This window comes from Scyliorhinus torazame, chromosome 17 (genome assembly GCF_047496885.1).
Source record: "Scyliorhinus torazame isolate Kashiwa2021f chromosome 17, sScyTor2.1, whole genome shotgun sequence".
Lineage (NCBI taxonomy): Eukaryota > Metazoa > Chordata > Chondrichthyes > Carcharhiniformes > Scyliorhinidae > Scyliorhinus > Scyliorhinus torazame.
In genome coordinates, this window is record NC_092723.1 from 119,429,709 (window position 1) to 119,443,489 (window position 13,781).

At 49.3% G+C, this 13,781-nt stretch overlaps 1 protein-coding gene across 2 annotated transcripts in view; it reads right to left on the bottom strand.

Annotated features, from left to right (window-relative positions):
• Positions 1-13,781, bottom strand: part of LOC140394110 (protein sidekick-1-like) — a 360,429-nt gene that overhangs the window by 19,976 nt on the left and 326,672 nt on the right. For both annotated transcript variants that reach the window (XM_072480961.1, XM_072480960.1), the window contains one exon: positions 3,481-3,601. In XM_072480961.1, coding sequence (XP_072337062.1) covers positions 3,481-3,601 — 121 coding nt within the window. The remainder of the gene's footprint in view (positions 1-3,480; positions 3,602-13,781) is intronic.

A 13,781-nucleotide genomic window follows, 5' to 3' on the forward strand; every position in this document is an offset into this window, starting at 1 on the left:
GGTTGCCACCTCCGGGCGAACCCTAACAGTGACCCTCAAGGCGAACTTGAGTTTCTCCAAACAGAGAAAGCTGGCCATGTCCGATAGCTAGGTCTCCGACTTCGGGGGCTTTGAGTCCCTCCAAGCTAATAATATCTGTCTGCAGGCTACCAGGAAAGCAAAGGCCAGAACGTCTGCCTCTTTCTCCTCCTGGATTCCTGGGTCTTCCGACAGCCCGAAAATCGCCACCTCTGGACTCAGTGCCACCCTTGTTTTTAACACCGTGGACATGACGTCCGCAAACCCCTGCCAAAATCTCCTAAGCTTCGGACCTGTCCAGAACATGTGGACATGGTTCACTGGTCCTCCCGCACATTTTGCACACCTGTCTTCCACCCCAAAGAATCTGCTCATCTGGGCCACTGTCATGTGAGCCCGGTGAACGACCTTGAATTGGATCAGGCTGAGCCTGCCACATGTTGCGGACGCGTTGACTCTACTAAACTCGTCCGCCCATAGAACGTCCTCTATCTCTCCTCCCAGCTCCTCCTCCCACTTGCGCTTCAGCTCCTCGGTCTGCGTCTCCTCTGACCCCATAAGTTCCTTGTAAATGTCCGAGACGCTCCCTTCTCCTACCCACCCTCTGGAAACTACCCTGTCCTGAATCCCCCTTAGCGGTAGGAGTGGGAAGGTTGACACCTGTTTACGTAGGAAGTCCCTCACCTGCAGATACCTGAATTTGTTTCCCCTCGCCAACCCAAACTTCTCCTCCAGCGCCCTCATACTCGGAAAGCACCCTCGATAAACATGTCCCCATCCTCTCCATCCCTGCTCTGCGCCATATCCGGAACCCCCCATCCATACTTCCCGGGGTAAACAGGTGATTATTACAGATTGGGGACCAGACCGATGCCTTCTCTGCTCCCACATGTCTCCTCCATTGCCCCCAGACTCTCAGGGCCGCCACCACCATGGGGCTGGTGGAGAACCGTGCCGGCGGGAATGGCAGAGGCACAGTTACCAATGCCCCCAGACTGGTGCCCTTGCATGAAGCCACCTCCATACGCTCCCATGCCGACTCCTCCCCACCACCATATCATGGCTATATTAGCCTCCCAGTAATAGCTACTAAAATTTGGCAGCACCAGCCTGCCCTCTCCCCGACTCCGCTCAAGCATTACCTTCCTTACCCGCGGGGTCTTGCCCGCCCAAACAAAGCTAGTGATCACTTTGTTGACCCGTTTAAAAATGGACCGCGGAATAAAGATGGGGTGACATTGAAATACAAACAGGAATCTCGGGAGGACTGTCATATTCACCGTCTGCACCCTCCCAGCCAGTGACAACGGAAGTGTGTCCCATCTCCGAAAATCGTCCTTCATTTGGTCTACTATTCGGGCCAGATTTAACTTATGCAGACGGTCTCATTCCCGCGCCACTTGAATGCCTCGTTACCTGAAGCTTCCCCCTACTAATCTAAATTGCAGCTCCCCCAATCGCCTCTCCTGTCCCCTCGCCTGGACCGCAAACATCTCACTTTTCCCCATATTTAGCTTATATCCCGAAAACCAGCCAAATTCCCCTCGAATCCTCATGATTTCTTCCATCCCCTCTATTGGGTCCGATACATACTGAAGCAGGTCGTCTGCATAGAGTGAGACTCTGTGCTCTCCCCCCCCCCCACACCCCATGAGGCTCTCAAGAGCCATTGCCAACGGCTTTATAGCTAGCGCGAACAACAGTGGGGAGAGGGGGCATCCCTGTCTCGTCCCCCGGTGCAGTCCAAAATGGCCCAATGTTGTCCTATTCGGCCGTACACTTGCCACAGGAGCCTGATACAGCAACCTGACCCAGTCAATAAATCCCCGCCCAAATCCGAACCGTCCCAGTACCTCCCACAGATAATCCCATTCTACCCGATCAAAAGACTTTTCTGCATCCATTACGATCAATACCTCCACCTCCCTACCTTCCGGGGGCATCATGATCACATTTAACAACCTTCTTACATTGGCCACCAACTGCCTACCCTTATCAAACCCCGTCTGGTCCTCCGTAATAACGTCCGGAATATAATCCTAAATCCTGGAGGACAAAACTTTGGCCAGCAATTTGGCATCCATATTCAACAGGGATATCGGCCTGGAGTACACACACAGCTCCGGGTTCTTGTCCCGCTTCAGAATCAGCGAAATCGTGGCCTATGACATCGTTGGGGACAGCACCCCTCTATCCCTTGCCTCATTGAACATTCTCATCAACACCGGCTCCAATATCCCAGAGAACGTTTTATAAATCTCCACTGGGTACCCATCCGGCCCCGGGACTTTACCCGACTGCATGGCCTTCAGACCCTCCACTATCTCTTCCAACCCGATCGGTGCCCCCAGCCCTTTTACCAGCTCCCCTTCTACCAGCTCCGTTACTGTCTTTACTAACCTGCAGGTCAACCCAGTGCGGAGCATGGTCTGAGATTGTGATCACCAAGTATCCCATGTCCACCACCCCTGCCAGTAAGGCTCTGCTCAAAATAAAGAATTCAATCCGGGAGTACACTTTATGCACATGTGAGTAGGAGAACTCCTTCACCCTTGGCTGCCCAAATCTACATGGATCCAACCCTCCCCCCCCGCCCCCCCATCTGCTCCATGAACCCTTTTAGTTCCTTTGCCATTGCACCCTGCCTGTTTTAGAGCTTGACCGGTCCAAGCCAGAGTCAATAACTGTGTTGAAGTCCCCTCCCATGACCAACCTGTGCGAGTCCAGGTCCGGTATCTTCCCCAGCATCCTCTTTATAAACTCCACATCATCCCAATTTGGCGCATACACATTTACGAATACCACCTGCACCCCCTCCAGTTTCCCACTGATCATAATGTACCGACCACCCACATCCGAGACTATTCTACCTGCCTCAAACACCACCCGCTTATTGATCAGGATCACGACCCCTCTAGTCTTTGAGTCTACTCCCGAGTGAAAGACCTGACTGACCCAGCCTTTCCTCAATCTAATCTGATCAGTTACTCTAAGGTGCGTCTCCTGCAACATTACCAAGTCCGCCTTCAGTCCCCTAAGATGCGCGAACACACGTGCCCTCTTGACCGGCCCGTTTAACCCTTGAACATTCCAGGGGATCAGTCTAGTTGGGGGGCTCATTGCCCCTCCCCTTCCCCTTTTTGGGCCCGTCTCCAGCCCATGCTCCGCACCTCGACCGGTCCGCCCCCAGGCAGCCTCCGCCCCCAACCTCCTCTCTGTCCCTTGGCCCAAGTCCCTCCCTCGTCAGCAGAACATTTTCCTTCCCTCCCCTCCCCCAGTAACAACACTCTGTAACCCAACCCCTTTGATAAACCGAACGTATGCACCCCCTCCACTGCGCTCAACGTATTTTGTTTTAATTGCATAAAGTCCTGTCCTGTGTCTTCCAAAGGTTGAAACTACTGTATAAATGCAGTGTTACACATGAACAGAGTCCAGCTGAAATCTGGTGTCAGCCCTTACCTGGTGCCATTCTTTTTACAGAAATTGCTCTTGGCAGTCAGATGTCTGCTGTGCAGCTCCAGTGCAGTAAACCCTCCATTATCTAAGGTGAGAGTTTCTTCCACATTTGTATCACTTTTACCTGAAGCGCAAGACAGTTACAGTAAATAAAAAGGAAGTGCTTTTTTGTTGCCAAATAAAATGGAAGCCTTGACTAATGGCCCATATATAGTTAATGGGCAAAACATCTAGCACCGGTTTCTATTGCAGTGCAGATTTAAACTCGTGGGTTTTGTGATCTGATGCTATTGGAAATAAACCATAGAGTTCAAGCAAAGGTAAAGAGTTGAAGAACAATTTAATGCTTTTATTTTCAAGGGATCAAAAGATAATGGAAAGACACATTGATTGAAAGATATTTTAAAACAACTCCTTCTGTGAATTGTTGGTAGTGAATCAGATGGTAGGCTGTTGTACAATGACAGGGCCATTATGTAGGTTACACAATATATTTTCGGTTGTTAAAAGGAGCTGTGTTTATGTTGGCCACATTCAAAGCCACAAAGCCCAATTGCTATAAGTAATTAACCCAAGGCCAATCAGAGTTTATTTGGTGTTTGCTTGACAATGACAGGCACTCGTAAACTTATCGTTCCTGCTCAGATTTAAAAAAAACTTTAAATCGGCTGTCTTTCTTCTCTTTATTTTGAAATGCTTTTGACACTTAAAACTGCAGCAGATTATCTCAGTGATATTTGTAGATGGAGTATAAATATCAGAAATGGGAGATCTGGGTGGGAAATTCTTGCCGTTCAAGCTGCCATGACCTTAACGGTCATGGTGGTGCGGGGTGCATTCAACGGGAAACCCGTTGACAATGGTGGGAACAGAAAATCCTGCCCTCTGCTGCTGCAGAACACAAAGTGGATCCCGCCCCGGTAAATACATTTTTTACATTAGAAACTATAAATGCAGACAAAATTAAAATCTAACAACTTTCAGTCTTCGAGGAGGAAATGGAAGAGAGGAGGATGGAAGCATATAGGAGGGAAGAGAGCAAGATGTCACCAGAGTGCAGGGGTGTAGAAGGTTAAAGATTCTGCAGGAGTGGAGGAGATAGACCAAAGACAGAGGAACAGAGTGTGGGGGAAGAGTATGGAGGGATCTGAAAATAAGAACATGGATTGTGAACATCATATTCTTGGGGCCTGGTAGCCATGAAGGTCAGAGAGGAATGGTTTACATATAAGACTTGGTAGGAATAAAATAGAAACAGTACATTTCTGCCTGAATTGCCGCTTATGTAAGGAACAGCCTGGGATAATAAATCAATGGAAAAATCAAGGCTGGAGTGGATGCGGAATTTGGCAAGAGTATGGATAAGGAGGGATATGTCACTGTAAAAGTGGAAGCTGGAGCGCAGCGGTCGCGCTGTAGAGGGGCTCCCGCCGGTCGGCGGCATTTCGGTGTTTTCCGGGGGTTTCCCCGGTAGGGATTTCTTTGGCTGTTGGGGCCGGAGGGATGGGCGCCGGGTCGGGTCAGTTTGGAGCCGGTGGGGACCCATGATCGGAGGAGCAGGGGCATCGGGCCCGAAGCAAGCAGCGGGGGAGGAGAATGGCCTGAGGCGAGGCCTGGATCCAGCGCGAATGTAGAGGGGGAGTAGCGCACACCGGGTGGCCCCCCTCTGAAAATGACTGGGATGCTCGAAGTCCGGCCCCAGGAGAGGAGATGTTTTGAACTTTGATTTTGGAATTAAAGTTTTTAATTTTATTTTATAAAAAAAGTGTTTGTTTTTTTAATTATTTTTTAAAAAAATGTTTTTAATGTAATTTTTCAATTAACATTTTTTAAAAAATTATTTATTTTATATCTCAAGATTGAAGAAAGAAGAAAAATATTAAGTGGTTAAGGAATGCCAAAAGCAACTGTGAAGAAGGGAGGAAACGCGGGCTTGCCGCCAAAAGAGAGGACCAGTAAAAGGGCTGACAAGATGGCAGATGCCGGACCGCGTGGTGGGGCCGCACTACTGGAGGAGGCAATCGCCCCGGTGAGGGTGGATGTGGCAAAGACAAAGAGGTGAGAAAACAGGGTGAAAAGATGGAGGAAGTGGAGGAGGCCGTGTCGCAGCACAGTAACCAGCTCACCTCGATGGGAGATGAACTACAGAGGGTGGTGGAGTTCAACAGAGGACTCCGAGCAAAGCTCGAGGACTTAGAAAACCGCTCGAGGCAAAATCTGAGAATTGTGGGCTTACCTGAAGGGGCAGCGGGCTTAAGGCCAACTGAGTAATTTGCTACGAGGCTGGCGGAGTTGATGGGGGAGGGTGAAGACCCCTCCCGGTATGAACTGGACCGAGCTTATCGGTCGTTAAGGCCGAAACCCAAAGTAAAAGAGCCGCCAAGAGCAATAATTATCTGCTTCCATAAATACCACATGAAGGAGAAGGTGTTAAACTGGATGAAGCAGAAGCGGGAGGTGCAGTGGGATGGTGCTAGAGTACGGATTAACCAGAACCTGACGGTGGAGTTGGCAAAGAGACGAGTGGCGTTCAGCCGAGTGAAGGCGGCCCTGTACAACAAGGGACTGCGATTTGGTACGGTATACCTGGCAAAGCTGAGGGTGACGTACAAAACCAAAGACTTTTATTTTGAAACGGTGGAGGTGGCTGAGGCGTTCATGAACGCAGAAGGCTTGAGACAGAAGTGAGGAGTGGAGCTGGAAGAGAGATCGTGGACTGTGATTGGGGAGCTGGAAAATGTATAAATGTTACAACTTTCTTTTCACTGGCCTGGATTGTAACTTACTTTACTTCACATTGTTGTAGAGTTTAAGTTTGTTTGGTTTGATTGTCATTTTTGCTCCTTTTTTTTGTTGCAATGCTTATATGTTATTTCATTGAATTGCATGGGTTAGATTGTTTTTCTTTTCCTTCTGGGACTGGGTGGGAGGAGACAGTATGCTTTTTTGGGGAAGAGGGGGACTACCCGCGCTAGCTAACTAAAGCCGGCTAGTGAACGGAGGTGAGGAGAGAGGTGGGCTGCGGACATTGGAGCCTGGTTAGCAGGTTTCAATGGGCCTACGAGGCGAGCAGGTGGGGGAGGATCGATACTGAGGGAGATTTTCTCGAGGGGAAGTGCAGGGGGGGATTCGGGGAGGGGGTTTGATGTTAATAATGGAAAGGGATGGGTCAGGCTCATGGGGCAGGGCCCGGTGGTATGATGATGGTGGATAAGAAGGGGAGGGGGGGGGGGGGGTGAGAGACCCCCAGTTAGGATAGTGGAATGTGAGGAGGCCGGGAGGCCCAGTCAAGAGGTCAAGGGTGCTTGCGCATCTTAAAAGTTTGAAAGCCGATGTAGCAATGCTGCAGGAGACTCACCTGAGGGTGAAGGACCAGGTGAGACTTAAAAAGGGCTGTGTTAGTCAGGTATTTCATTCTGGATTTGACGGAAGAGCTCGAGGAGTAGCGGTAATGGTCAGCAAAAGGGTAGGGCGAAGGCGCTGGCTGGGCTAATGGTGGAAATGGGAGGGTTGGACTTTTGGAGGTTTCGACTTTTGGAGGTTTCTGCACCTGAGGGAACGGGAGTACTCGTTTTTCTCAGCGGTCCATAAGGTGTACTCGCGGATTGATTTTTTTTTCATGGTGGGGAAGACGCTGCTGGCTGGGGTAAATGGGTCGGAATACTCGGCAATTGCAATATCAGATCATGCTCCGCATTGGGTGGAAATGGTACTGGAGAAGGAGATGGTACAGAGACCAGGGTCGAAGTTAGATGCGGGACTGTTGGGGGACCAAGGGTTTTGTGACAAAATTGAAAAAGTAATCAAGGAATATGTAGGTTTTAACTGCACGGGTGAGGTGTCAAAGACGGTTGTCTGGGAGGCTTTAAACAAAGTGGTGAGGGGTGAGGTGATCTCGTTCAAGGCAAGGCTAGACAAAGAGGAGAGGTTGGAATGTCAGAGGGTAATAGATGAGATGCTGGAGGTAGACACGAGGTATGCAGAAGATAGGGACCCAGCGCAGTTGGAAAAGAGGAAGGAACTCCAGGCGAGCTTTGACCGACTATCTACCAGGAAAGCGGTACGCCAATTGAGGCGAGCAAGGGGGGAAGTTTACGAGCATGGAGAGAAGGCAGGTTGTATGTTGGTGAGTCAGCTCCGTAGGGAGGCTGCAGCAAGGGAAATTGTCCAGGTGCGGGACAGGGCAGGGAAGTTGGTGGTAGTTCCAGATCAGATTGACAAGGTCTTTAAGGAATTCTATGAGAGATTGTACAGGTCAGAGCCACCTGGGGGAGGCCAGGAGATGCAGGAATTTCTAGATGGGCTGGAGTAGCCGAGGTTAGGGGAGGGGGGCAGGGCTACGTTAGAGGGGGCGATAATGGAGCAGGAGATAAAAGATGCGATTGGGAGGATGTAGTCGGGGAAGGTGGCAGGGCCGAATGGCTTTCCGGTGGAATATTATAAAAAATTCAAAAATAAGCTGGTACCGCTGATGGTGGGGATGTTTGAGGAGGCGATAGGGAAGGGGGTGTTACCAGAAACCTTGGGGCAGGCATCGATTTCCCTGTTACTTAAGAAAGATAAGGATCCGACGTAGTGTGGGTCGTATAGGCCCATATCACTTTTAAACGTGGACGCAAAGATATTGGCGAAAGTACTGGCAGGTAGGCTAGAGGCGTGCCTCAAAAAGGTGATAGGTGAAGATCAGATGGGGTTTGTAAGAGGGAGACAGCTCTTTTCGAACATTAGGAGGGTATTGAATGTGGTTATGGTACTGGCGGAGGGGAAGGAAACAGAGGTGGTTGTGGCATTGGACGCCGAGAAAGCATTTGACCGGGTAGAATGGGCGTACTTGATGGCAGTTCTGGAGCGGTTTGGAATTGGACCCAGATTTGTGGACTGGGTAAAGCTATTATATAAGGACTAGAGGGCCAGTGTCCGCACAAATAACATCAGCTCAGAATACTTTCCTCTCCACCGTGGGACTAGGCAGGGATGTCCTATGTCCCCCCTGCTGCTTGCACTCGTGATTGAGCCATTGGACATTGCAATAAGAAGTTTGGGGGTATGGAAAGGGATAGTGCGGGGGGGGGGCGGGGGGGACAGAGCATAGGGTGTCCTTATATGCCGATGACTTGTTATTATACGTGTCGGAACCAAGTGTGTCACTGGGGGGAATACTGGAGCTGCTTTTCGGCGGGAATTCAGCTGTTGGATTGAGCGGAGCTACAGAGTCGTGCGGTATTTAAACTAGCCGCTTCGCGGATTTGAGTCTTTTCGGCGGGAATTCAGCTGTTGGAGTGGGCGGAGCTACAGAGTCGTGCGGTGAGTATTTAAACAAGCTGCTTCGCGGATTCGAGTCTTTTTGGCGGGAATTCAGCTGTTGCAGAGTGGGCGGAGCTACAGAGTCGTGCGGTGAGTATTTAAACTAGCTGCTTCGCGGATTCGAGTCTTTTCGGCGGAAATTCAGCTGTTGGTGTGGGCGGAGATACAGAGTCGAGCGGCGAGTATTTAAACTAGCTGCTTCGCGGATTCGAGTCTTTTCGGCGGAACTTCAGCTGTTGGTGTGGGCGGAGATACAGAGTCGAGCGGTGATTATTTAAACTAGCTGCTTCGCGGATTCTAGTCTTTTCGGCGGAAATTCAGCTGTTGGAGTGGGTGGAGCTACAGAGTCGAGCGGCGAGTATTTAAACTCGCTGCTTCGCGGATTCGAGTCTTTTCGGCGGGAATTCAGCTGTTGGAGTGAGCGGAGCTACAGAGTCGTGCGGTATTTAAACTAGCTGCTTCGCGGATTCGAGTCTTTTCGGCGGAAATTCAGCTGTTGGAGTGGGCGGAGCTACAGAGTCGAGCGGTGAGTATCTAAACAAGCTGCTTCACGGATTCGAGTCTTTTCGGCGGAAATTCAGCTGTTGGAGTGGACGGAGCTACAGAGTCGAGCGGTGAGTATCTAAACTAGCTGCTTCACGGATTCGAGTCTTTTCGGCGGAAATTCAGCTGTTGGAGTGGACGGAGCTACAGAGTCGTGCGGTATTTAAACTAGCTGCTTCGCGGATTCGAGTCTTTTCGGCGGGAATTCAGCTGTTGGGAGTGGGCGGAGCTACAGAGTCGAGCGGTGAGTATTTAAACTCGCTGCTTCGCGGATTCGAGTCTTTTCGGCGGGAATTCAGCTGTTGGATTGAGCGGAGCTACAGAGTCGAGCGGTGAGTATTTAAACAAGCTGCTTCGCGGATTCGAGTCTTTTTGGCGGGAATTCAGCTGTTGCAGAGTGGGCGGAGCTACAGAGTCGTGCGGTGAGTATTTAAACTAGCTGCTTTGCGGATTCGAGTCTTTTCAGCGGGAATTCAGCTGTTGGAGTGGGCGGAGCTACAGAGTCGAGCAGTGAGTATTTAAACTAGCTGCTTCGCGGATTCGAGTCTTTTCAGCGGGAATTCAGCTGTTGGAGTGGGCGGAGCTACAGAGTCGAGCGGTGAGTATTTAAATTAGCTGCTTCACGGATTCGAGTCTTTTCGGCGGGAATTCAGCTGTTGGATTGAGCGGAGCTACAGAGTCGAGCGGTGAGTATTTAAACTAACTGCTTCGTGTATTCGAGTCTTTTCGGCGGGAATTCAGCTGTTGGAGTGGGCGGAGCTGCTTCGCTGCTTAAACAGCGGCTACAGGGACTTTGGGATAAATTTGAAGAGTGACATCGCAGCAAAGCAGTGACCTGATTGGCTGGTAAGGAAAGTGCTCCAATTAGCCGTAGCTGGGAGAAATTTAACTCTTCGTGTGTTGGTAAGTATTGTGATTGGCAAGTAAAATCTTTATTCCTTTCACTTATTCATTATTTGATATTATATTTTTAATCAGTTAAGGTAAAGTGTAAAAATGGCAGGAGATCCCAGACCCGTGTTATGCTCCTCGTGCTCGATGTGGGAGTTCAGGGACGCGGCCGATGCCCCTGACTCTTTCATGTGCGGGATGTGTCTCCAGCTGCAGCTCCTGTTAGACCGCATGACGGCTCTGGAGCTGCGGATGGACTCACGTTGGAGCATCCGCGATGCTGAGGAGGTCGTGGATAGCACGTTCAGTGAGTTGATCACACCGCAGATTAGGATTGGTGAGGGAGACAGGGAATGGGTGACCAAAAGGCAGAGAAAGAGCAGGAAGGCAGTGCAGTTGTCCCCTGCGGTCATCTCCCTCCAAAACAGGTATACCGTTTTGGATACTGTTGGGGGAGATGACTCACCAGGGGAAGGCAGTAGTAGCCAGGCTCATGGCACCGTGGCTGGCTGTGCTGTACAGAAGGGCGGGAAAAAGAGTGGCAGGGCTATAGACATAGGGGATTCAATCGTAAGGGGAGTAGACAGGCGTTTCTGTGGTCGAAAACGAGACTCCCGAATGGTATGTTGCTTCCCGGGTGCACGGGTCAGGGATGCACATACATAGAACATACAGTGCAGAAGGAGGCCATTCAGCCCATCGAGTCTGCACCAACCCACTTAAGCCCTCACTTCCACCCCATCCCCGTAATCAAATAACCCCTCCTAACTTTTTTTGGTCGCTAAGGGCAATTTAACATGGCCAATCCATCTAACCTGCACGTCTTTGGACTGTGGGAGGAAACCGGAGCACCCGGAGGAAACCCCAGGACATACTGAAGGGGGCGGGTGAACAGCCAGTTGTGGTGCATATAGGCAGCAACGATATAGGTAAAAAACGGGATGAGGTCCTACAATCAGAATTTAGGGAGTTAGGAGATAAGTTAAAAAGTAGGACTTCTAAGTTAGTAATCTCAGGATTGCTACCAGTGCCACGAGACAGTCAGAGTAGAAATTCAAGAATAGTCAGAATGAATATGGGACTCGAGAGATGGTGCAGGAGGGAGGGGTTCAGATTTTTGGGACATTGGAACCGGTTCTGGGGGCGGTGGGACCATTACAAATCGGATGGTCTGCTCCTGGGCGGGACTGGAACCAATGTCCGAGGGGGTGCTTTTGCTAACACTGTTGGGGAGGTTTTAAACTAATGTGGCAGGGGGATGGGAACCAGATTAGGATGTTAGAGGTCAGTAAAGAGGCAGCAACTAAAGCCAGTAAGGTACTAGATAATAAACTCATTGTGATTAAGGGGAAGAGTAGACAGGGAAGAGATGATGAACGCAAAGGGACAGGTGGTCTGAGGTGCATTTATTTTAATGCGAGAAGTGTAGCAGGTAAGGCAGATGAACTTAGGGCTTGGATTAGTACCTGGGAATATGATGTTATTGGTATTACTGAGACTTGGTTGAGGGAAGGGCAAGATTGGCAACTAAATATCCCAGGGTATAGATGCTTCAGGAGGGGTAGAGTGGGAGGTAAAAGGGGTGGAGGAATTGCAATACTGGTCAGAGATGATATCACAGCTGTGATTAAGGAGGGCACTATGGAGGATTCGAGCACTGAGGCAATATGGGTAGAGCTAAGAAATAGGAAGGGTGCAGTAACATTGTTGGGACTTTACTACAGGCCTCCCAAAAGCGAGCGTGAAGTAGAGGTACAAATATGTAGACAGATTATAGAAAAATATAGGAGCAATAGGATGGTCGTGATGGGAGATTTTAACTTCCCCAACATTGAATGGGACTCATGTAGTGTTGGAGGCGTAGATGGAGCAGAATTTTAAGGAGCATCCAGGAGAGTTTTTTAGAGCAGTATGTAAATAGTCCAACTTGGGAAGGGGCCATACTGGACCTGGTATTGGGGAATGATCCCGGCCAGGTGGTTGAAGTTTCAGTCGGTGATTACGTTGGGAATAGCGATCACAATTCCGTAAATTTTGGAATACTCATGGACAAAGACGAGAGTGGTCCTAAAGGAAGAGTGCTAAATTGGGGAAAGGCCAAGTATAACAAAATTCGGCAGGAGCTGGGGAAAGTGGATTGGGAGCAGCTGTTTAAGGGTAAATCCACATTTGAAATGTGGGAGTCTTTAAAGGAAAGGTTGATTAGAGTGCAGGACAGACATGTCCCTGTGAAAATGAGGGATAGAAATGGCAAGATTAGGGAACCATGGATGACGGGTGGAATTGTGAGACTAGCTCAGGTGAAGAAGGAAGCATACATAAGATCTAGGCGACTTAAATCTGATGAAGCTTTGGAGGAATATCGGGAAAGTAGGACAAATCTCAAACACGCAATAAAGAGAGCTAAAAGGGGTCATGAAATATCTTTGGCTAACAGGGTTAAGGAAAATCCCAAAGCCTTTTATTCATATATAAGGAGCAAGAGGGTAACTAGGGAAAGGATTGGCCCACTCAAAGACAAAAGTGGGAATTTATGCGTGGAGTCAGAGGAAATGGGTGAGATTCTTAATGAGTACTTTGCATTGGTATTCACCAAGGAGAGGGACATGACGGATGTTGAGGTTAGGGATGGATGTTTAAATACTCTAGGTCAAGTCAGCATAAGGAAGGGGGAAGTTTTGGGTATTCTAAAAGGCATTAAGATGGACAAGTCCCCAGGTCCGGAAGGGATTTATCCCAGGTTTCTGAAGGAAGCGGTGGACGAAATAGCTGGGGCCTTAACCGATATCTTTGCAGCATTCTTGACCATGGGTGAGGTCCCGGAGGACTGGAGAATAGCTAATGTTGTCCCTTTGTTTAAGAAGGGTAGCAGGGATAATCCAGGGAATTATAGACCTGTGAGCTTGACGTCAGTGGTAGGCAAACTGTTGGAGAAGATACTGAGGGATAGGATCTATTCACATTTGGAAGAAAATAGACTTATCAGTGATAGGCAGCATAGTTTTGTGCAGAGAAGGTCATGTCTTACAAACCCAATAGAATTCTTTGAGGAAGTGACAAAGTTAATTGAAGAGGGAAGGGCTGTAGATGTCATATACATGGACTTCAGTAAGGCGTTTGATAAAGTTTCCCATGGTAGGTTGATGGAAAAAGTGAAGTCACATGGGGTTCAGGGTGTACTAGCTAGATGGATAAAGAACTGGCTGGGCAACAGGAGACAGAGAGTAGTGGTGGAAGGGAGTGTCTCAAAATGGAGAAGGGTGACTAGTGGTGTTCCACAGGGATCCATGCTCGGACCACTGTTGTTTGTGATATACATAAATGATCTGGACGAAGGTATAGGTGGTCTGATTAGCAAGTTTGCAGATGATACTAAGATTGGTGGAGTTGCAGATAGCGAGGGGGACTGTCAGCGAATACAGCAAAATATAGATAGATTGGAGAGTTGGGCAGAGAAATGGCAGATGGAGTTCAATCCAGGCAAATGCGAGGTGATGCACTTTGGAAGATCCAATTCAAGAGCGGACTATACGGTCAATGGAAGAGTCCTGAGGAAAATTGATGTA